The sequence below is a fragment of the Heptranchias perlo genome, chromosome 9 (assembly GCF_035084215.1).
Source record: "Heptranchias perlo isolate sHepPer1 chromosome 9, sHepPer1.hap1, whole genome shotgun sequence".
NCBI classification, from domain to species: domain Eukaryota; kingdom Metazoa; phylum Chordata; class Chondrichthyes; order Hexanchiformes; family Hexanchidae; genus Heptranchias; species Heptranchias perlo.
Genome location: NC_090333.1, coordinates 1,354,628 through 1,378,780, shown reverse-complemented (window position 1 = coordinate 1,378,780; position 24,153 = coordinate 1,354,628). Strand labels below are relative to the sequence as shown.

General features: G+C 46.8%; 1 protein-coding gene across 1 annotated transcript in view; it reads right to left on the bottom strand.

The window, feature by feature from the left end:
• The window catches only part of msh4 (mutS homolog 4), a 69,361-nt gene extending 53,951 nt beyond the window's left edge, over positions 1–15,410 (bottom strand). The window contains exons 1-7 of the mRNA XM_067990848.1: positions 15,278–15,410; positions 13,581–13,925; positions 11,239–11,304; positions 11,095–11,139; positions 8,579–8,682; positions 7,581–7,992; positions 1,565–1,732 (exon numbers count right to left, since the gene is read on the bottom strand). Coding sequence (XP_067846949.1) covers positions 1,565–1,732; positions 7,581–7,992; positions 8,579–8,682; positions 11,095–11,139; positions 11,239–11,304; positions 13,581–13,925; positions 15,278–15,410 — 1,273 coding nt within the window. The remainder of the gene's footprint in view (positions 1–1,564; positions 1,733–7,580; positions 7,993–8,578; positions 8,683–11,094; positions 11,140–11,238; positions 11,305–13,580; positions 13,926–15,277) is intronic.
• Positions 15,411–24,153: the final 8,743 nt, after the last annotated feature.

The window sequence follows — 24,153 nt, the reverse complement described above, 5'->3', positions numbered from 1 at the left end:
CGGCATCTCCGACAGCGCAGCATGCCCTCAGTGCTGCACTGCAATGTCAGCCTGGATGATATGCTCAAGTCTCTGGAGTGGGTCTTGAACCCAAAACCTTCTCACTCAAAGGTGAGAGTGATATCCACTGAGACACGGCTGACACAAGTTCCACAAATTAGGACAATTCACACCACAGTGGTTCTTCCACTGTTTAAAGCGCTAGCTTAATAAAAGCTGCCCCTCTGCTGAACTAAAAAGAACTTATAAGAGATAAGATGCTTGCAAGTGAATTAAATTGCTACTTGAAAATAACAAACACAGCAGTAAGAACCTATACTATTTACCAGGCAACTCAGGCTATGTGAAGTCACCTGCTCTCGCTCTACCTTTGTAACATGTGCACTGAACCACACATACTGTACACTAGACCAATAATATATTACTATGACTGTGTGTTGTAGCTGAGAACAACTTCAATAAACAAATATTAGCGTCGCCATGTAGGTGTAATAAAAATGCATATAAAACAATTGTAACATAAAATATCATTCAATCATACCTCACTAATACCGAAAGCTGATTGGCAAGCAGCTATTGTCTCATAGGTATGCCCCTGATGATGTCATAACACATGGTGTCACACAGGACTCAACCACAAACAAAATGGGGGAGTGGTAAAAAACAGCGAGAAATAATAAGTCAAACCACAGACCCCACCCCTCTTTTTTCAGATACCAAACAGCTGAGTATTATCCTACAAATTGTGTATTTTAAGTTTCACATAACATGGGGGTTGAAGTTTCACTGGATGTGACTTTTAGTTCAAAGGTAAATGTGTTCCCTTCAAATTGTGCTATTTTAACAGTCCACCTAAAATAAACAGGTTACCAACGGCATCATAGTCCCAAAGGAAATGAATCCCCTTCAATCATAACAACTTGCTGCGTAAAGCAAATTTCTCCTCATCTTCCCACTGGTTCTTTTGCCAATTATCTTAAATCTGTGTCCTCTGGTTATCGACATTCCCGCCAGTGGAAACAGTTTATCCCTATCTTTTCGACGTAGAGAAGATGTTTCCACTTGTGGAGGAGTCCAAAACTAGGGGTCAAAAATGTAAGATAGTCACTAATAAATCCAATAGGGAATTCAGGAGAAACCTCTTTACCCAGATAGTGGTAAGAATGTGGAACTCGCTACCACAAGGAATGGATAAGGTGAATAGCATAGATACATTGACGAGGAAACTAGGTAAGTACACGAAGGAGAAAGGAATAGGATATGCAGATGGGGTTAGATGAAGAGGGATGGGAGAAGGCTCCGAAGGAGCATAAACACCGACATAGACCAGTTGGGCCGAATGTGCTGTTAATTCTATCTAGTCTATCAAAACCCCTATTCGCCACCTATTAAGTCTTTATCATCCACTACACACTTTTGCTTTGATAACAATAGAAATTTAGAAACAGGCAAGTAACTTTATGAACTACTTGGTCCTAGAATGAACAAATCTGAATTGCACCATGATAAAAGATTAAAAATAAGGTAATTATCAATGAACCTGAATGACTGGTTTGTGGAGTACGAAGTTTGCAGGCGGGTCTTGTATTGTGACTGCTGCTGGTGGTGGACATGGGTGTCTTTCCAATTCTGACATCATCGAATCCCTTCAGTGAAGAACTGGTCTGCGCCGAGGCAACAGTAAACAGGCTTCTATTCCCTGCATTTGAACTCTTATCACCAAAGTATGATTCTTACGAAACAAAAATCAAGGTGGATTATGATGAATAAAGTATTCACTAAAAACAACAACAACTTGCATTTACATTGCGCCTTTATTGTAGTAATACATGCCAAGGCATTTCACAGGAGCGTAATCAGTTAAAATTTGACACCGAGCCACATAAGGAGATATTAGGACAGGTGACCAAAAGCTTTATCAAAGAGGTAGGTTTTAAGGAGCAGAGAGGTTTACGGAGGGAATTCCATAGCTCAAGGCCTAAGCAGCTGAAGACACGGTCACCAATGCTGGAGCGATGAAAATCGGGGATGCGCAAGAGGCAAGAATTGGAGGAGCGCAGAGATCTCGGAGGGTTGTAGGGCTGAAGGAGGTTACAGAGAAAGGGAGAGGGCGAGATCATGGAGGTGTGGTGAATATCAACTTAAGCTGATGTTAATATTCACTCACTCAAATATAAGGTCCATAGATGAGATTTGAAGGAAGATAGCATCGTAAACAAAGAAGATAGTGCTGCAGAAAGTACCGTGCTCGTGTGCTTACAGATTCTACTTTGATAAAGTCCAATGTGGCTTTGCTTCGCTAGTAGTACACGTTGGAATTAAGTCCGCAAAGTGTGCAATGCATGACTGCTGTACGGATGAATGTCCAAAAAGCTGAGTTAAGCTCTCGGCGAGCCCAAACCGCAAGATTTGTGAACCTTGGTCAAAAGTCCCGCAAATAGAACAGATTCACAATAAAATGTTGAAATACAAAAATCGCGTGGTGTGTACCAAAATGTTGAGTAGCTGAAAACATGGCCGTCCGCTAAGAAAGTCCAGCTACAAATGAAGTAAATGTTGAGGGTTACCCGACTTCGTTGCAAGGGCTAGTATTAATGCTGATTGGCTTAGCATCATCATGTGAGCTCCTTGCAGAGTCATTGCAATTACGGTGTGCGTGAAGGTACATTTCATGTATAAAAAGAAATGAGTCACTACATGTAGCTCCCCCCGAAATCGACGATCGTAGAGCGAAGATCGACAATGAAGCATTAATTAGTGTAGCTCAAATATCGCAATCAGTTAAATATTGCCAGGTATATATAAAAAAAATCACAAAAGTATACCAAGGTTGCGCTTCAACCTTTGTCCAATACCTGTAGAAACCTCCTGGGCCAATGTACATGTCTGCCTGAACGTGGCTTCCTCACATTTCTGGTGCTGATGTCAGTGGCGAAGATGTTGATGGAGAAGTGGATGGAGTTGAAGGTTGCTGGCTAGGAGTAGTAGAGCGTTGACTTAGGCTGCCTCTACGCTGCGGCAGCAGGAGCAGATTGTGATGCCTCTGCTTCACTGTCCACATAGGCGACCTTCAGTCTATCTAAGCTGACGGTGTCAGGCTTCCCGTTGATGTCTAGGGCAAAATACTTGTCCTTCCTGCTAATCACTCGAAAAGGAACACGTAAGGAGATTGAAGTGGAGTTAGAATCATAGAAAGGTTACAGCATGGAAGGAGGCCATTCGGTCCATCTATGCAAGAGCAATCCAGCTAGTCCCACTCCCCCACCCTATCTCCGTAGCCCTGAAAATATTTTCCTTTCAACTATCTATCCAGTTCCCTTTTGAAGGCCATGATTGAATCTGACTCCAACACCCCCTCAGGCAGTGCATTCCAGATCCAAACCACTCACTGTGTAAAAAAGTTTTTCCTCATGTCACCTTTGGTTCTTTTGCCAATTATCTTAAAGCTAAGTCCTCTGGTTCTTGACCGTTCCGCCAATGGAAACAGTTTCTCTCTATCTAGTCTGTCTAACCCCTTCATGATTTTGATTACCTCTATCAAATCTCCTCTCAACCTTCTCTGTTTCAAGAAGAACAAACCCAGCTTCTCCAGTCTATCCACGTAACTAAAGTCCCTCATCCCTGGAATCATTCTAGTAAATCTCTCTGCACTCTCTCTAAGGCCTTCATATCTTTCCTAAAGTGCGGTGCCCAGAACTAGACACAATACTCCAGTTGTGGCCGAACCAGTGTTTCAAAAAGGTTCATCATGACTTCCTTGCTTTTGTACTCTATGCCTCTATTTATAAAGCCCAGGATCCCGTATGCTTTTTTAACCGCTTTCTCAATCTGCCTTGCCACCTTCAACCCCCAGATCTCTTTGTTCCTGTACCCCTTTTAGAATTGTGTCCTTTAGTTTATATTGCCGCTCCTCATTATTCCTACCGAAATGTATCACTTTACATTTTTCTGCGTTAAATTCCACCAGCCTGTCTATATCCCCTTGAAATCTTTCACTATCCTCCTCACTGTTCACTATACTTCCAAGTTTTGTGTCATCTGCAAATTTGGAAATTGTGCCCTGTACACCCAAGTCCAAGTCATTAATATACATCAAGAAAAGCAGCAGTCCTAGTACTGACCCCTGGGGAACACCACTGTACACCTCCCTCCAGTCTGAGAAACAATCGTTCACCACTACTCTCTGTTTCCTGTCACTTAGCCAATTCTGTATCCATGCTGCTACTGCCCCTTTTATTCCATAGGCTTCAATGTTGACGATAAGCCTATTATGTGGCACTTTATCAAACGCCTTTTGAAAGTCCTTATACACAATATCAACTGCACTGCCCTCATCAACCCTCTCTGTTACCTCTTCAAAAAACTCTATCAAGTTAGTTAAACACGATTTGCCTTTAACAAATCCATGCTGGCTTTTCCTCATCAATCCACACTTGTCTAAGTGATTGCTAATTCTGTCCCAGATTATCGTTTCTAAAAGTTTCCCCACTACCGAGGTTAAACTGATTGGCCGATAGTTGCTGGATTTATCCTTACACCCTTTTTTGAACAAAGGTGTGACATTTGCAATTCTCCAGTCCTCAGGCACTCAGGATGTTTGGAAGATTATGGCCTGAACCTCCGCAATTTCCACCCTTACTTCCCTCAGCAACCAAGGATGCATCCCATCCAGACTGGGTGACTTATCTACTTTAAGTACAGCTAGCCTTTCTAGTCGCTCCTTTTTATCAATTTTTAGCTCATCCAGCATCTCAACTACATCTTCCTTTACTGAGACTCTGGCAGCATCTTCTTCCTTGGTAAAGACAGATGCAAAGTACTCATTTAGTACCTCGGCCATGTCCTCTGCCTCCATAAGTAGATCTCCTTTTTGGTCCCTAATCGGCCCGACCCCTCCTCTCTTACTACCCGTTTACTGTTCACACGCCTATAGAAGATTTTTGGATTCCCTTTCATGTTAGCCGCCAGTCTATTCTCATACGCTCTCTTTGTCCCTCTTATTTCCTTATTCACCTCCCCTCTGAACTTTCTATATTCAGCCTGGTTCTCTCCAGGAGACATGTGTCATATGCCCCTTTTTTCTGCTTCATCTTACTCTCTATCTCTTTTATCATCTAGGGAGCTCTGGCTTTAGTTGCCCTACCTTTCTCCCTCGTGCGAATGTACCTAGACTGTACCCAAACCATCTCCTCCTTAAAGGCCGCCCACTGTTCAATTATAGTTTTGCCTGCCAATCTTAGATTCCAATTTACCCATGCCAGATCTGTTCTCATCCCACTGAAATTGGCCCTCCTCCAATTGAGTATTTTTAGAGTGGTCCATGTCCTTTTCCATAGCTATTCTAAACCTTATGATACGATGATCGCTGTTCCCTAAATGTTCCCCCACTGACACTTGTTCCACTTGTCCCGCCTCAATCCCCAGAACCAAATTCAGCAATGCCTCCTTCCTTGTTGGTAGTGGTCAAGAAAGTTCTCCCGAAAACACTTCAAAAATTCCTCCCCTCTTTGCCCCTTATGTTATTACTATTCCAGTCTATATTAGAAAAGTTGAAGTCCCCCGTTATCACTACTCTACGGCTTTTGCACCTCTCTGTAATTTCCCTGCAAATTTCCTCCTCTATATCCTTTTCATAGAATACACCCAGTAATGTAATGGCACCTATATTGTTTCTTAACTCTAACCAAATAGATTCTGTCCTTGACCCCTCCAGGAGTTCCTCTCTCTCTAGCACTGCAATATTCTCCTTAATCAATACTGCCACCAAACCCCGTCCTTTTTTTCCTTCCGTTTTTTTCCTGAACATCTTGTATCCTGGAATATTTAGTACCCAATCCTGCCCTTTTTTGAGCCAGGTCTCCGTTATTGCCACAAAATCATATTCCCATGTGGCTATTTGCACCTGGAGCTCACCAACCTTGTTTACCGCGCTTCATGCGTTTACACACATGTACTGTAAACCAATCTTAGACTTTCTTGTACTCTCTCTTAGTCTGATCCCACCTAATACAGTACTATTTCTTATTCTAGCGCTATTTTTCTCTCCCAATCCTTTGTGCACTTTGTTTCTCCTTTCCAATGCTACATCCTGGTGCCCATCCCCCTGCCAAATTAGTTTAAACCCCCCCCATAGCATTAGCGAACCTCCCCCCAAAGACGTTGGTCCCAGCTCCATTGAGGTGTAACCCATCCACCCTGTACAGGTCCCACCTCCCACAGAACTGGTCGCAATGCCCCAGGAATCTAAAGCCCTCCCTCCTGCACCATCTCTCCAGCCACACAGTCTTCTACTTTATCCTCCTATTTCTATACTCACTAGCGCGTGGCACAGGAGTAATCCGTAGATTACTGCCTTTGAGGTCCTGCTTGTTAATCTCTTTCCTAACTCTTTAAAATCTGCCTGCAGGACCTCATCCCTCTTTCTACCTGTATCGTTGGTACCGAATTGGACCACAACCTCTGGCTGTTCACCCTCCCCCTCCAGAATGTTCTGCAGCCGCTCAGTAACATCCTTGACCCTGGCACCAGGGAGGCAACATACCATTTTGGAATCACGTCTGCAGCCGCAGAAACACCTGTCTGTTCCCCTAACTATAGAATCCTCTATCACTATTGCTCTGCTGACCGTTCTCCTCCCCCCCTGTACAGCTGAGCCACCCTGCTATGGTCTCACAGCGTCATCACGTACAAAAACATGAGTGCACGACGGGAGGTCCTTGTGCAGTTGTGTGGAACAATGCTGAACTCTGGCAGGAGTAGGGTGTAACTCACTCATCTTCCTCCTTATTCTGTCTACATATATGCTGGGTCTACACTGGTGTGGTTCTTTGCTGGTATAACAAACTGCCCTGGCAGGCGAAGTGTCGAACCAAACACTAGCTCAGCTGTATTGCAACCCAGATCAACTTTAACGGTAGAACAGATACCCAGAAGTACAAGTGGTAGTGTTTCCATCCAGCACTGTGGATCTGCTTGCGCCTTCAAAGAAGACTTGAGTTGTCAATGGAAATGCTCGATCAGCCCATTTGCAGCTGGGTGATAGGCGGTCGTTTGGGTGCGTTTACTCCCCAGTAATTCCGTCAGTGCCTTGAAAAGCGCAGACTTGAACTGGCGACCCCTGTCGGTGGTGATAGGGAATGGGGCACCAAACACAGCAACTCATCCGGAAACAAAATCTCTGGCCACCGTCTCTGCTGTGATGTCAGGTATAGGTACAGCTTCAGACGACCTAGTATAATGGTCAACACATGTGAGGAGATTTGTGTTACCACCGGATGGAGGAAAAGGACCAACCAAGTCTATGTGCACATGGTCGAAATGGGCGTCAGGTGAGGCAAACATACCTAGTGGTGTTGGTGTATGATGATGCACCTTTGCTCATTGACATTGTAGGCAGGCTCTGGACCAGTTCCTCACGTCACAGTAAATTCCAAGCCAAACAAAACATTGAGTCACGAGATGCTGTGTAGCTCTAATACCAGGGTGAGATAAATTGTGTAAGGCATCAAACACAGCACGTCTGGACTTGACTGGAACATAACGCCGAGGATTGCTTGTAGAAAGGTCACAAACAACCTTACCCTTTGAAGTAAGGAGAGGCTCCTCGCTGAACTGGAGTGATATGGAGCTAGCTCTCAGCTGTTGAAGTTCCCGGTCTCCCGGTTGCGCTTTGGCTAACTTGTCAAAATCGATGGAGGGTGGTGTGTTGAAAGCTTTGACATCCATACGTGAAAGAGCATCTGCTACCGTGTTCTCTTTACCACTAATACGGCATATGTCAGTGGTAAATTGGGACATGTAGTCAAGGTGATGAACTTCTCGTGGTGAGTAGTGATCAGGCTTAAACTGGAAAGAGTGAGTCAGAGGCTTGTGATCGGCGTACATGCAGAAATGCCTATCCTCCAGTGAGTGATGGAAGTTGCGGATTGCCAGGTAGACGGCCAACAGCTCGCGACTGAAGGTGCTATATCTCATCTCTGCTAGTTGCAGCCTCTGAGAGAAAAAGGAAATGGGCTCCCACCTTCTGTCTACACATTTTTGGAGTACCCCACCCACGGCGACATCAGGCCATGATGTAGAGTGGAGTATCTGGTTTGGGGTGTACCAGCATAGTAGCTTATGCAAGGGTGGACCTCACCATGTTAAAAACCGTAGCACACTCGTCTGTCTAGGGTAAGGACTCGTTCAACTTCCTTCCTTGTCGTGTGAGGAGATCAGAGAGTGGGCTTAGGATGCCTGCGCAGTTCGGTATGAACGTCCGGTAGAAGTTCACCATGCCAAGAAACTCAAGCAGCTTACATACTGACGTAGGTGCCAGAGAGTCTTGGATCACCTTGATTTTGTCAGTAAGTGGACAGGCACGGAGCTCCTAGACCTGGTGACCCAGAAACTGTAAGGAAGGGAATCCAAACTGACTCTTGGCAGGGTTGATGACGACACCATTCTGTGATACATGTACATGAATGGAAGACTGCGCATAACTTCATTGTAGGAAGGTTTGTGCAGTGTTACGTAGCCCAAAAGGCATGCGCACAAACTTGAAAAGTCCAAAAGGAGTGGCAATAGCAGTCTTATGTACATCAGCTGGCTCTACAGGGATCTGATGGTAGGCCTGGACCAAATCCAACTTTGAGAAAACTCGCTTCCCTTGTAAACCAGTAGCAAAGTCCTGAAGATGCTTGTCTGAAGAAGGGGGTGTCAAAACTTGCAGCGTTATCAGGCTGGGACTAGTGATCATAATTCCATTAGTTTTAAGATAGCTATGGAGAATGATAGGTCTGGCCCAAAAGTTAAAATTCTAAATTGGGGAAAGGCCAATTTTGATGGTATTAGACAGGAACTTTCAGAAGTTGATTGGGAGAGTCTGTTGGCAGGCAAAGGGACGTCTGGTAAGTGGGAGGCTTTCAAAAGTGTGTTAACCAGGGTTCAGGGTAAGCACATTCCTTATAAAGTGAAGGGCAAGGCTGGTAGAAGTAGGGAACCTTGGATGACTCGGGAGATTGAGGCCCTAGTCAAAAAGAAGGAGGAGGCGTATGACATGCATAGGCAGCTGGGATCAAGTGGATCCCTTGAAGAGTACAGAGATTGCCGGAGTAGAGTTAAGAGAGAAATCAGGAGGGCAAAAAGGGGACATGAGATTGCTTTGGCAGATAAGGCAAAGGTGAATCCAAAGAGCTTCTACAAATACATAAAGGGCAAAAGAGTAACTAGGGAGAGAGTAGGGCCTTTTAAGGATCAACAAGGTCATCTATGTGCGGAACCACAAGAGATGGGTGAGATCCTAAATGAATATTTCACATCGGTATTTACGGTTGAGAAAGGCATGGATGTTAGGGAACTTGGGGAAATAAATAGTGATGTCTTGAGGAGTGTACATATTACAGAGAGGGAGGTGCTGGAAGTCTTAACGCGCATCAAGGTAGATAAATCTCCGGGACCTGATGAAATGTATCCCAGGACGTTATGGGAGGTTAGGGAGGAAATTGCGGGTCCCCAAGCAGAGATATTTGAATCATCGACAGCTACAGGTGAGGTGCCTGAAGATTGGAGGGTAGCAAATGTTGTGCCTTTGTTTAAGAAGGGTGGCAGGGAAAAGCCTGGGAACTACAGACCGGTGAGCCTGACATCTGTAGTGGGTAAGTTGTTAGAGGGTATTCTGAGAGACAGGATCTACAGGCATTTGGAGAGGCAGGGACTGATTAGGAACAGTCAGCATGGTTTTGAGAGGAAAATCATGTCTCACAAATTTGATTGAGTTTTTTGAAGGGGTAACCAAGAAGAGATGAGGGCTGTGCAGTAGACGTGGTCTACATGGACTTTAGCAAAGCCTTTGACAAGGTACCGCATGGTAGGTTGTTACATAAGGTTAAATCTCACGGGATCCAAGGTGAGGTAGCCAATTGGATACAAAATTGGATTGACGACAGAAGACAGAAGGTGGTTGTGGAGGGATGTTTTTCAGACTGGAGGCCTGTGACCAACAGTGTGCCTCAGGGATCGGTGCTGGGTTCGCTGTTATTTGTTATTTATATTAATGATTTGGATGAGAATCTAGGAGGCATGGTTAGTAAGTCTGCAGATGACACCAAGATTGGTGGCATTGTGGACAGTGAAGAAGGTTATCTAGGATTGCAACGGGATCTTGATAAATTGGGCCAGTGGGCCGATGAATGGCAGATGGAGTTTAATTTAGATAAATGTGAGGTGATGCATTTTGGTAGATCGAATCAGGCCAGGACCTACTCCGTTAATGGTAGGGCGTTGGGGAGAGTTATAAAACAAAGAGATCTAGGAGTACAGGTTCATAGCTCCTTGAAAGTGGAGTCACAGGTGGATAGGGTGGTGAAGAAGACATTCAGCATGCTTGGTTTCATTGGTCAGAACAATGAATACAGGAGTTGGGATGTCTTGTTGAAGTTGTACAAGACATTAGTAAGGCCACACTTGGAATACTGTGTACAGTTCTGGTCACCCTATTATAGAAAGGATAAAATTAAACTAGAAAGAGTGCAGAAAAGATTTACGAGGATGCTACCGGGACTTGATGGTTTGACTTATAGGGAGAGGTTGGATAGACTGAGACTTTTTTCCCTGGAGAGTAGGAGGTTTAGGGGTGATCTTATAGAAGTCTATAAAATAATGAGGGGCATAGATAAGGTAGATAGTCAAAATCTTTTCCCAAAGGTAGGGGAGTCTATAACGAGGGGGCATAGATTTAAGGTGAGAGGGGAGAGATACAAAAGGGTCCAGAGGGGCAATTTTTTCACTCAAAGGGTGGTGAGTGTCTGGAACGAGCTGCCAGAGGCAGTAGTAGAGGCGGGTACAATTTTGTCTTTTAAAAAGCATTTGGACAGTTACATGGGTAAGATGGGTATAGAGGGATATGGGCCAAGTGCAGGCAATTGGGACTAGCTTAGTGGTATAAACTGGGCGACATGGACATGTTGGGCCGAAGGGCCTGTTTCCATGTTGAAAACTTCTATGATTCTATTAATGAACATTGGGCTGATGGATGGAATAAGTGAAGCTAAATGTGAACAGTCAGACTGGTCGTGCAATCAATGAGCTTTTGATGTTTGACTGCCACTAACAGACCGAAATGCCTCAGGATATCAGCTCCGATGATGAGTGTCTGGACATCTGCAACAATAAAAACCCAAAAGCAAACTCAGCGTAAACCAACATTCAGTATAGGATAACGATCCGTTACTGTGCTCCGGTTCAATGCACAGTAGTTACCACACGGCCGCCAGTATCCAGGCGTGTTCTTCGGAACCATGTGCAGAGGTGAGGACCAGTTACTACCTGAAGGTCAAATTATACCAAGCTCGTGCATGTGGTCGAACTCTGCTTTCACAACATTTATTTTATTTTCATGGGATGTGGGCATCGCTGGCAAAGTCAGCATTTACTGCCCAACCCTAATTGCCCTAAAGAAGGTGGTAGTGAGCCGCTTTCTTGAATTGCTGCAGTCCGTCTGGTGAAGGTTCTCCCACAGTGCTGTTAGCAAGGGAGTTCCAGGATTTTGGCCCAGCAACAATGAAGGAACGGCGATATATTTCCAAGTCAGAATGGTGTGTGACCTGGAGGGGAGCGTGCAGGTGGTGTTGTTCCCATGTGCCTGCTGCTCTTGTCCTTCTAGGTGGTAAAGGTCGCGGGTTTGAGAGGTGCTGTCGAAGAAGCCTTGGCGATTTGCTGCAGTGCATCCTGTGGATGGTACACACTGCAGCCACGGTGCGCCGGTGGTGAACGTTTAGGGTGGTGGATGGGGTGCTAATCAAGCGGGCTGCTTTGTCCTGGATGGTATCGAGCTTCTTGTGTGTTGTTGGAGCTGCACTCATCCAGGCAAGTGGAGAGTATTCCATCACACTCCTCACTTGTGCCTAGTAGATGGTGGAAGGGTTTGGGGAGTCAGGAGGTGAGTCACTCGCTGCAGAATACCCAGCCTCTGACCTGCTCTCGTAGCCACAGTATTTATATGGCTGGTCCAGTTAAGTTTCTGATCAATTGTGACCCCCAGGATGTTGATGGTGGGGGATTCGGCGATGGTAATGTTGTTGAATGTCAAGGGGAGGTGGTTAGATTCTCTCTTGTTGGAGATGGTCATTGCCTGGCACTTATCTGGCGCGAATGTTACTTGCCACTTATTAGCCCAAGCCTGGATGTTGTCCAGGTCTTGATGCATGCGGGCACAGACTGCTTCATTATCTGAGGGGTTGCGAATGGAACTGAACACTGTGCAATCATCAGCGAACATCCCCATTTCTGACCTTATGATGGAGGAAAGGTCATTAATGAAGCAGCTGAAGATAGTTGGGCCAAGGATACTGCCCTGAGGAACTCCTGCAGCAATGTCCTGGGGCTGAGAAGATTGGCCACCAACAACCACTACCATCTTCCTTTGTGCTAGGTATGACTCCAGCCACTGGAGAGTTTTCCCCCTGATTCCCATTGACTTCAATTTTACTAGGGCTCCTTGGTACCACACTCGGTCAAATGCTACCTTGATGTCACAGGCAGTCACTCTCATCACATCTCTGGAATTCAGCTCTTCTGTCCATGTTTGGACCAAAGCTGTAATGAGGTCTGGAGCCGAGTAGTCCTGGCGGAACCCAAACTGAGCATCGGTGAGCAGGTTATTGGTGATAGTACTGTCAACGACACCTTCCATCACTTTGCTGATGTTTGAGAGTAGACCGATGGGGCGGTAATTGGCCAGATTCGATTTGTCCTGCTTTTTGTGGACAGGACATACCTGGGCAATTTTCCACATTGTTGGATAGATACCAGTTGGTAGCTGTACTGGCTCTAGCTTGGCTGGAGGCGCGGCTCGTTCTGGAGCTCAAGTCTTCAGCACTACAGCTGGGATGTTGTCGGGGCCCATAGCCGTTGATGTATCCAGTGCACTTAGCCGTTTCTTGATATCACGTGGAGTGAATCGAATTGGCTGAAGACTGGCTTCCGTGACTGTGGGGATATCAGGAGGAGGCCGAGACGGATCATGCACTCGGCACTTCTGGCTGAAGATGGCTGCAAATGCTTCAGCCTTGTCTTTTGCACTCACATGCTAGACTCTGCCATCATTGAGGATGGGGATGTTCATGGGGTCTTCTCCTCCTGTTAGTTGTTTAATTGTCCAGCACCATTCACAATGGATGTGGCAGGACTGCAGAGCTTTGATCTGGTCCGTTGGTTGTGGAATCGCTTAGCTCTGTCGAGAGCATGTTGCTTCCACTGTTTAGCATGCATGTAGTCCTGCGTTGTAGCTTCACCAGGTTGGCACCGCATTTTTAGGCACGCCTGTTGTTGCTCCTGGCATGCTCTTCTACACTCCTCATTGAACCAGGGTTGATCCCCTTGCTTGTTGGTAATGGTAGATTGAGGAATATGCTGGCCCATGAGATTACAGATTGTGCTGGAATACAATTCTGCTGCTGCTGATGGCCCACAGTGCCTCACGGATGCCCAGTTTTGAGCTGCTAGATCTGTTCTGAATCTACCCCATTTAGCACGTTGGATGGTGTCCTCAGTGCAAAGACAGGACTTCGTCTCCACAAGGACTGTGCGGTGGTCACTCGTACCAATACTGTCATGGACAGATGCATCTGCAACAGGTAGATTGGTGAGGACGAGGTCAAGTGTCTGCAGTTCGAGGAACTTCGGCTCCGAGTTGAGGAGCTGGAGTCCAAGCTGCAAAAATTGCGAGGCATCAGGGAGGGAGGAAGTTACCCGGACACTTTTATCCAGTAGGCAGTCACGCCCCTTAGACAAAATACTGTAGAATTGGCACGTGGTCAGGGACAGGAGGGTGTGACTGCGAGTGAGGCAGGTATGGGGATCCAGGAGGTAGCATTGCAGGATCCTCAGCCTCTGCACTTGTCCAATAGATATGAGGTTCTTGCAGGCCTTGTCGACCAGTGCAGGGACTGCATGGAGGATGAGCAAACTGGCCACAGCACCGTGGTTCAGGGGGCCATTCAAGTGGGGGGTGGAGTAAAAAGGAATGTGGTTGTAGTAAGCGACAGTACAGTTAGCGGGATAGACACTGTTCTCTGCAGCCAAGAGCGAGAGTCCCGAAGGCTGTGTTGCCTACCCGGTGCCAGGGTTAAGGACATCTCCTCAGGGCTGGAGAGAAACTTGGAGCGGGAGGGGGAGGATCCAGTTGTCGTGGTCCACGTAGGTACCAACGACATAGGTAGGACTAAGAAAGAGGTTCTGCTGAGGGAGTTTGAGTAGCTAAGGACTAAATTAAAAAGCAGAACCACAAAGGTGATAATCTCCGGATTATTTCCTGAGCCACGAGCAAATTGGCACAGGGTAAATCAGATCAGAGAGATGAATGCGTGGCTCAAAGATTGATGTGGGAGAAGTGGGTTTTGATTCATGGGGCACTGGCACCAGTACTGGGGAAAGAGGGAGCTGTTCCGTTGGGACGGGCTTCACCTGAACCATGCTGGGACCAGTGTTCTGGCAAACTGAATAACTAGGGCGGTAGAGAAGGCTTTAAACTAAATGGCGGGGGGCGGGGGGGAGCTCAGGTGGGGCGAAGTTTAGATTGATAAAGAGAAAAGACAAGGAAATAGTACAGGAAAGTGATGGGGGTTCAGGGCTCGGCCAGCTCAGTCAGTAATGGTGCTACCGAGCCAACATTGTAATGATCCAGTGCAAAGACAGCGTGGTCGAGCTGCGATGGGTGGTCCACGAGTGTCAATGTGATGTGCAGTGGAGTGCTTGATTGACGTTTCACCGTAAATAGGTCGAGTAACCTCTCGATATTGTTGAAGGAGGGTGTCAAAACTTGCAGCGTTATCAAGCTTAACGAACACTGGGCTGACGGATGGAACAAGTGAAGCGACACGTGGACAGTTAGACTGGTCGTGGAATCAATGAGCTTTCGATGTTTGACTTCCACTAACCAACCAAAATGCCTCAGGAAATCAGCTCTGATGATGGGTGTCTGGATATCTGCAACAATAAAAATCCAACAACAAACTAGACGCAAACCAACATTCAGAGTTACTGACCTCTCTCCAAACGCGGCGATAGACGACTTATTAGCCGCTTGGAGTGAAAAAACGGTCGAAATAGGGTGACGGAGTTCTTCTGGAGTTGAAGGAAGAACTCTAACCTCTGCACCAGTGTCTATCAAGAAACGGTTGCCAGAGTAATTGTCTGTGTCGTAAAATAGGCGACCTTCGTTGTCATGACAGGCTACACTTGTCGCCTTCAGCTGCTGGCCTGGTCGTTTCCCTGACTCTGTCTCGGCTGCTCTACATACGTGCAAGAAGGGGTAAACTTGTGGGCGTCTCGCCCAAAATGCCAGTGGTACCAGCACACTCCGCCGGCATGCTGTTGAGCACTCGGGCTACATGAAGACCATCTTTTACGCTCTTTCGAACTATCTCAGTCATGTTCACAGCTCTGACGGCCTTGCAGCTGGCAGGTCAAGGCTTGCACTTGAGCTGTGAGTCTGTCGACTTGTGAGCTGAGTCGGTGCACCTCACTTCCAGCTGAAGCTGCTCCCACTAGTGATGCTGGAGTGGTCACTGTAGCGATGGAGGATGGCGGTACAGTGACTTCCAAGACTTTATCAGCGATGCTGGCAAGTTGTTCAATCTTGACGCTGTCGCTGGTTGACGCCAGGATGAGCTGGAGGGCAACCTCTGTAGGAAAAGTTGCTTCAAAATACTGTCCCCCATGGTGTTCTGGCCCAACAGCTGCTTCAAGCGTCATAGGAGCTGTGAAGGCGTTCGATCCCCAAGTTCCTCCGAGAACAGTAGTTGGTGAAGACGTTTCTGCTCCAAAGCCGAAGTACGTTTCACCTTCAGTACTTCATAAGGACGCTGTCGGGTTTGTCCATTAGCAGGTCTCTAACGTCCTGGCGATCTCAGGTTGTAGCGAGGCGATGACTTAGGTGTACTTAGTTGCCTGAGCTGTTATACCTCTGGTCATGAACTGCGCCTCCACCTGAGCGAGCCAAATTGTTGGGTCGTTAGACCAAAAGGGTGGCAGTTTAAGGCTGACTGCTGCCACAGGAGCCTGTTGAGTGGGGGATGTCTCTGCATCCGTCGTCATTATGAAAAAGTCAAAAATGACTCAAGCTAGACTAAAAGGTAATCTAAACTAAAATTCATAAATAGCAAAAAAAAATGTCCAAGCCTAGTAAAACTCTAGTAGGGTCTAGATCTAAAATCTCGTCAGATCACATTGGGGTCACCAATGTGATGAATATCAACTTAAGCTAATGTTAATATTCACTCACTCAAATATAAATTCTGTAGACGAGATTTGAAGGAAGATGGCGTCGTAAACAAAGAAGATAGTGCTGAGAAAGTACCGCACTCGCGTGTTTACGGATACTACTTTGATAAAGTCCAATGTGGCTTCGCTTCGCTAGCAGTACACATTGGAATTAAGTCCGCAAAAGTGTGCAATGCACGACTGCCGTACGGATGATTGTCCAAAAAGCTGAATTAAGCTCTCGTCGAGCCCAAACTGCAAGATTTGCGAACCTTGGTCAAAAGTCCCCGCAAATAGAACGGATTCGCGATAAAATGTTGAAGTACAAAAACCGCGTGGTGTGTACCAAAATGATGAGTAGCTGAAAACATCGCCGTCCGCTAAGAGAGTCCAGCTACAAATGAAGTAAATGTTGGAGGTTGCCAGGCTTCGTTGCGAGGGCTGGTATTAACGCTGATCGGCTTAGCGTTGTCATGCGAGCTTCGTGCAGAGTCATTGCAATTACGGTGTGCGTGAAAGTACATTTCATGTATAAAAATAAATGAGTCACTACAGAGGGATTTGAAAACAAAGATGGGAATTATAAATTCGAGGCATTGCCGGGTCTGGAGCCAACGACACCTAGCAGGCAGGGGGGGGGGGGTTAGGGTGCGGGTGGTGAGTGCTTCACCCTCTACAGCCCCAGGTTTCGGAGTGGGCGGTGCAGTATAACTGGCGTCTGGTAACACTGACTAGGTCCAGTCGGCAAAGGTCAACAAGAGGGCACCCTATTGGGTTTAAGTTTGTAGATTCATTCATGGGGGGAGGGGGAGGAGGGGTGCGCGCTCCCGGTAGGAACCTCACCCACCTGGAGCGCGCACGAAGAGCTGGAGGAGGCGCGCTCCCGGTAGGAGCCTCACCCACCTGGAGCGCGCACGAAGAGCTGGAGGAGGCGCGCTCCCGGTAGGAGCCTCACCCACCTGGAGCGCGCACGAAGAGCTGGAGGAGGCGCGCTCCCGGTAGGAGCCTCACCCACCTGGAGCGCGCACTAAGAGCTGGAGGAGGCGCGCTCCCGGTAGGAGCCTCACCCACCTGGAGCGCGCACTAAGAGCTGGGGGGGGGGGGGCGACACGCGTCGAGAAAAATCGCGGTTGCGCGCTTGTGAAGGGCGCACGCGGGCGCATGGCCATTCACGGGGGCGCGCGTCGAAAACTAGCAGGCCGTCCCCGGCGCCCGGGAGCGCGCACTCCTTCCTTCCTCCCTCCCTCACGTCGAACGCGCAGCCCCGCCGGCCGCCCCTCACCTCTCGTTAAGCCGTTGCTGAAGCCGCTGGGGGTGAAGCCGCTGGCCGTGTGGTTACTGTGGGTCGGGCCGGAGCCCGAGGCCGTGGCCGTGGCCGGCCGCCCGGTTGAAGAACTGGAGCTGCGGCCTCCTCCTCCTCCTCTTCCTCCGGGGCACGGTGTTTCCAACAGCCCGAAGGCGTAGCGCGGAGGCCGGACGGGCTCCGAGGACGGAGTGGATCGCCCCGCATCCTCGCTGCTGGCCGCTTTCTTCAACATCGGGCGGGCGGGGCGGAGTGAGGAGGCGGCGCCCGGGGCCTCGAGCTGCCGCTTCTGGGCGGGAAAAGCAACCGGCACAAAATGGCGCCGGGGAGCCACTGCGCAGGCGCGGCGCCGGGGCGTCCACGTGACTGCGCACTTGGCGCATGCGCACTGATTGGCTGCGTGTAATGGTCCATTGAAGCCACACCTAATCTGTAATAATGGTTGGGAAGGGGCTTTGGTACCTGTAGCGGGTTTAAAAGGCTATTGAGTAACTTTCTTGGTTCTTGGGCTGGATATTTTACTCCTTCATTATTGAAAGCTTGCAAAAATAAAAATGTACTCTTAGAAATTTACAACACAGAAGGAGACCATCGTAAAGTTTGAGAAAACTTGTTTTTCCTTCGGGCATTTAAAGAATTGTCTCCCAACTGGGTCACATCAAGGACTCGCACAAGCGATGTATCCACCGATTTGGTTCATCAATCAGACAGCGCAGTCTCTTGGCCACCAGCTAGGGTTGATTGGATGTATTCCAGGGGGTTTCATCACATCACCTCCCATCCCCCCACTTCCCCACCCCCACGCTCCCACCATCGTTCGCCCGACATGTCCATCCTCGCGATGCTCTGCATTCCCATGCCAATTTGAAAGTGAACAGACCCTTTGTTATGGACTGGATGATGGACAGCCTTTTTTTGATCTCCAATATTTTTATAACTACTAAATCAAAGTTTTCGAAGAAAATGAAAAGCATTTTTTTAATGCTGCTATGATTTTTGACCTAGGTTTTTGCTTGTAGCGGCGTCCTGGAGATTAATCTTCAATTACTGGAGACTCCAGGACAATCCTGGAGGGTTGGCAACCCTACAGCCAGTAGAATGTAAGGGACTGGTTTTCATCAACAGGGAGGGGGGAAATCTCCACACATGGACAAGATGAAAGAGTTTAAATAGTTTGAATTTGCGTGCATAATGACACTTGAGCGCAACTCAGGACAAATTAATACATATGAAGTTCAACTTCAATTATATAGGAACAGGATTTGACCATTCAGCCCCTTGAGCCGGTTCTGCCATTCAATTAAATCATGGCTGATCTATTTTTTTATTTTAAAATATACTTTATTTCATAGAATTTAAAGATACACAAGTTCAATGTAAATATCACAATTTCAAACCAGTACAATTCAAAACTAATACGTTACAGATTGTATACAATGCGATCTCAATATTACAATTCAAACACAGAATATTCCTTATGATTCATGGTGTACAATACAATACAAAGTGGGGTGGCTTTACACGGTGGCCTTTCCCCACAGAGCCTTTGCATAGGTCGTACCTAGCCTCAGTGCGTCCCACAGCACATACTCCTTGACCTTGGAATGTGCCAGTCAGCAACACTCAGTCATGGACAGCTCCTTCAGCTGGAAGACCAGCAGGTTTCGGGTGGATCAAAGGGCCTCCTTCACCAAGTTGATGGTCTTCCAGCAGCAGTTGATATCTGTCTCGGTGTGTGTCCCAGGGAACAGCCTGTAGAGCACAGAATCCTGTGTTACGGAACTGTTGGGGATGAACCAGGTCAGATACCAATGCATCTCTCTGACCCATACCTCAACTCCTTCTACCCACATCTGTTCCCTATCCCTCCATGCCCTTGATAGGTGTCAGTCTTGGCTCAGTGGGAGCACTCTCACCTTTGAGTCAGAAGGATATGGATTCAAACCCCATTCCAGAGACTTGAGAGCATAATCCAGGCTGACACTCCAATGTAGTGCTGAGAGAGTGCTGCGCTGTCGGAGGTGCCGTCTTTCGTTTGCCCTCACAGGAGGATGTAAAAGATCCCATGGCACTATTTGAAGGACAGGGGAGTTCTCCTGGTGTCCTCGCAAATATTTATCCATGAAACAACATCACAAAAATAGATTATCTGGTCATTATCACATTGCTGTTTGTGGGACTTTGCTGTGCGCAAATTGGCTGCCGCGTCCCCTACATTACAACAGTGACTACACTTCAAAAGTACTTCAACGGCTGTAAAATGCATTGGAACATCCTGAGATTGTGAAAGGCACTATATAAATGCAAATTCTTTCTTTTTACCCTTACTTAACAAAACTTTATCGATCTCAGTCTTGAAAATTTCAATTGACCAAGCATCCACAGCCTTTTGTTTAAACCCCTTCATGGTCTCACCACCACCACCCACCTCCCCCAATCCGTTATCTCCTCCAGCCCTTCAATGACCCTCTCCCCCAACTGTTTCTTCCTTTGACTCTGGCCTCTTATGCATTCCCATTCCCCTCCAATCCTTTCGTCTTAGCACTGGTGGATATGCCTTCAGCTGTCTTGGGGGTTCAGGACTAGGATGGGGTGAGGGTCTTGGAGGGTGGGCTGGCTTGGTAAGCAAAGGGAAGCAGTAGCTGAAGGGATGATCTCAATCAGTGACAAAACAGTCAATGAGTTCCTCGCACTTAGAATCATAGAATGATACAGCACAGTAGGAGGCCATTCAGCCCATCATGCCTGTACTTCTCTTTGAAAAAGTTACCCAATTAGTCCCACACCCTCTGCTCTTTCCCCATAGCCCTGCAAAATTTTCCCCTTCAAGTAGTTATCCAACTCCCTTTTGAAAGTTATTATTGAATCTGCTTCCACCGTCCTTTCAGGCAGTGCATTCCAGATCATAACTACTTGCTGCGTAAAAAAAAATTCTCCTTATATCCCCTCTGGTTCTTTTGCCAATTACCTTAAATCTGTGCCTTCTGGTTACTGACACTTTTTCAATGGAAACAGTTTATCCTTATTTACCCGGACCTGGACTTAGATATAGAGGGTATAATTTCAAAGCTTGCAGATGACACAAAACTTGGAAATGTAGTAAACAATGTGGAGGATGGTGACAGACTTCAGGGGGGACATATACAGACTGGTGAAATGGGCAGACACATGGCAGGTGAAATTTAATGCAGAAAAGTGTGAAGTGATACATTTTGGTAGGAAGAATGAGGACAGGCAATATAAACTAAATAGTACAATTTTAAAGGGGGTGCAGAAACAGAGATACCTGGGGGTGTATATACACAAATCTTTGAAGGTGCCAGGACAAGTTGAGAAGGCTGTTAATTAAGCATACGGGATCCTGGGCTTTATTAATAGAGGCAAAGAGCACAAAAGTAAGGAAGTTATGCTAAACCTTTATAAAACACTGGTTAGGCTTCAGCTGGAGTATTGTGTTCAATTCTGGGCACCGCACTTTAGGAAGGATGTCAAAGCCTTAGAGAGGGTACAGAAGAGATTTACTAGAATGATACCAGGGATGAGGGACTTCAGTTACGTGGAGAGACTGGAGAACTGGGATTGTTCTCCTTAGAACAGAGAAGGTTAGGGGAGATTTTGATAGAGGTGTTCAAAATCACAAACGGTTTTGAAAGGGTAAATAAGCAGAAACTGTTTCCAGTAGCAGAAGGGTCAGTAACCAGAGGACACAGATTTAAGGTGATCGGCAAAAGAACCAGAGGCAACATGGGGAAACATTTTTTTATGCAGCGAGTTGTGATGATCTGAAATGTGCTGCCTGAAAGGGTGGATGAAGCAGATTCAATTGTAACTTTCAAAAGGGAATTGGATAAATACTTGAAGGGAAAAAATTTGCAGGGCTATGTGGAAAGAGCAGGGGAGTGGGACTAATTGGATAGCTCTTTCAAAGAGCTGGCACAGGCACGATGGGCTGAATGCCTCCTCCTGTGCTGTACCTTTTATAATATTATATCAAAACCCATCATAACTTTGAACACCTCTGTCAAATCTTCCCTTAACCTTCTCTGCTCTAAGGAGAACAATCCCAGCTTCTCTTGTTCTCTTGTTAGAGGTGAGGGTGAAGGGGGCAGGGGAGAGAGGTTTAAAGGAGGTGATTGGTAGTGGAGAAAAGACACCCGGGGTTATCTTTGCTCTCTAGGATGATGATAGAATAGTGGATAGTTTTGGCAGAGGAGAGTGAGGTCTGGTTAGTTTGATGTGGTCCAGTTAGTATCTGATTTTTCCATTGAGAATGTCATTTCTCATTTCAGTTTTGGCTTCTTCCAAGCTTGGCTCCTCCCTCTTCTGGCCTACAAGGCCAAGCTGCATGCAACATTTTAGGCCCAGATGTGTTTTTTGAAATGCCAGAAGGCTAAATTCTTTCCAAATCTCTTGACATCTTTTACAATACACAACAATTATCAAATTCCTCAGGAATGGAAGAGTTCGAACAAGCTAAACAATCTCTTGTGGGTTTTCAGTAACATAGCTGGAAATGTCTTTCATCAGTGCACAATAAGGCAAATCAAGCACTAGGGTTCATTTCAAGAGGGACAGAATTGAAAAGCAAAGAAGTTATGTTAAACTTGTATAGAGCCTTGGTTAGACCGCACTTGGAGTATCATGCACAGTTCTGGTCGTATTATAGAAAGGATGTAGAGGCATTAGAGAGGGTGCAAAAAAGATTCACAAGGATGATACCAGAACTGAGAGGATATCCTCTCAGGCTGAACAGGCTGGGGCTCTTATCTTTAGAAAAGAGAAAGCTGAGGTCTTTAAGATAATGATAGGGTTTGATAGGGTAGAGAAAATGTTTCCACTTGTGGGGGGGTCCAAAACTAGAGGTCATAAATAAAAAATAGTCGCTAATAAATCCAATAGGGAATTCAGGTGAAACTTCTTTACCCAAAGAGTGGTAAGAATGTGGAACACGCTACCACAAGGAGTAGTTGAGGCAAACAGCATAGATGCATTTAAGGGGAAGCTAGATAAGCACATGAGGGAGAAAGGAATAGAAGGATATCTTAATAGGGTTAGAGAAGTAGGGAGGGAGGAGGCTCGTCTCGAGCATAAACACTGGCTTAGACCAGTTGGGCCGAATGGCCTGTTTCTGTGCTGTAGTTTCGATGTAACTCAATGAAGGAGCTCGATAGCACACAGCCCCCACTTGGCCTAATTCCCAACAGACAGTTCTGGTCAATTGCTCACAACTGTTCCATTCGTCATTTTTAAATCCGACTGTCCTATTTTTAAAAGTTGGCCCAATCTTGTATTCAATGATTTGCAAGTTTAGTTTGAGAACAGAAATGTGTTGCAAAACTTCAATGTAGTTGCCCCGGTTTGATGTATCCCACGGCACTGAAATTATCTATTTCTGGGGTCAGTGGGTGGGGTGATGGGCAGGCAGGAAAGAAAAATTTTCAGGCACACAGACCCCTATCCTTCAAGTTGCATCTTATGTTGGGCAAAACAAAATAGCAGCTACAAGAAAGTCCATAGCTCAGTGTCATTCCCTTCACTCTCAACTTTGTACAGGTGGAGAAAGGGAATTAAAGAGAAATTCTGTTACAATTTTACTTTTTTTTTTATTCGTTCATGGGATGTGGGCGTCGCTGGCGAGGCCGGCATTTATTGCCCATCCCTAATTGCCCTCGAGAAGGTGGTGGTGAGCCGCCTTCTTGAACCGCTGCAGTCCGTGTGGTGACGGTTCTCCCACAGTGCTGTTAGGAAGGGAGTTCCAGGATTTTGACCCAGCGACAGTGAAGGAACGGCGATATATTTCCAAGTCGGGATGGTGTGTGACTTGGAGGGGAACGTGCAGGTGGTGTTGTTCCCATGCGCCTGCTGCTCTTGTCCTTCTAGGTGGTAGAGGTCGCGGGTTTGGGAGGTGCTGTCGAAGAAGCCTTGGCAAGTTGCTGCAGTGCATCCTGTGGATGGTGCACACTGCAGCCACAGTGCGCCGGTGGTGAAGGGAGTGAATGTTTAGGGTGGTGGATGGGGTGCCAATCAAGCGGGCTGCTTTATCTTGGATGGTGTCGAGCTTCTTGAGTGTTGTTGGAGCTGCACTCATCCAGGCAAGTGGAGAGTATTCCATCACACTCCTGACTTGTGCCTTGTAGATGGTGGAAAGGCTTTGGGGAGTCAGGAGGTGAGTCACTCGCCGCAGAATACCCAGCCTCTGACCTGCTCTCGTAGCCACAGTATTTATATGGCTGGTCCAGTTAAGTTTCTGGTCAATGGTGACCCCCAGGATGTTGATGGTGGGGGATTCGGCGATGGTAATGCCGTTGATTGTCAAGGGGAGGTGGTTAGACTCTCTCTTGTTGGAGATGGTCATTGTCTGGCACTTATCTGGCGCGAATGTTACTTGCCACTTATGAGCCCAAGCCTGGATGTTGTTCAGGTCTTGCTGCATGCAGGCTCGGACTGCTTCATTATCTGAGGGGTTGCACTGTGCAGTCATCAGCGAACATCCCCATTTCTGACCTTATGATGGAGGGAAGGTCATTGATGAAGCAGCTGAAGATGGTTGGGCCTAGGACACTGCCCTGAGGAACTCCTGCAGCAATGCCCTGGGGCTGAGATGATTGGCA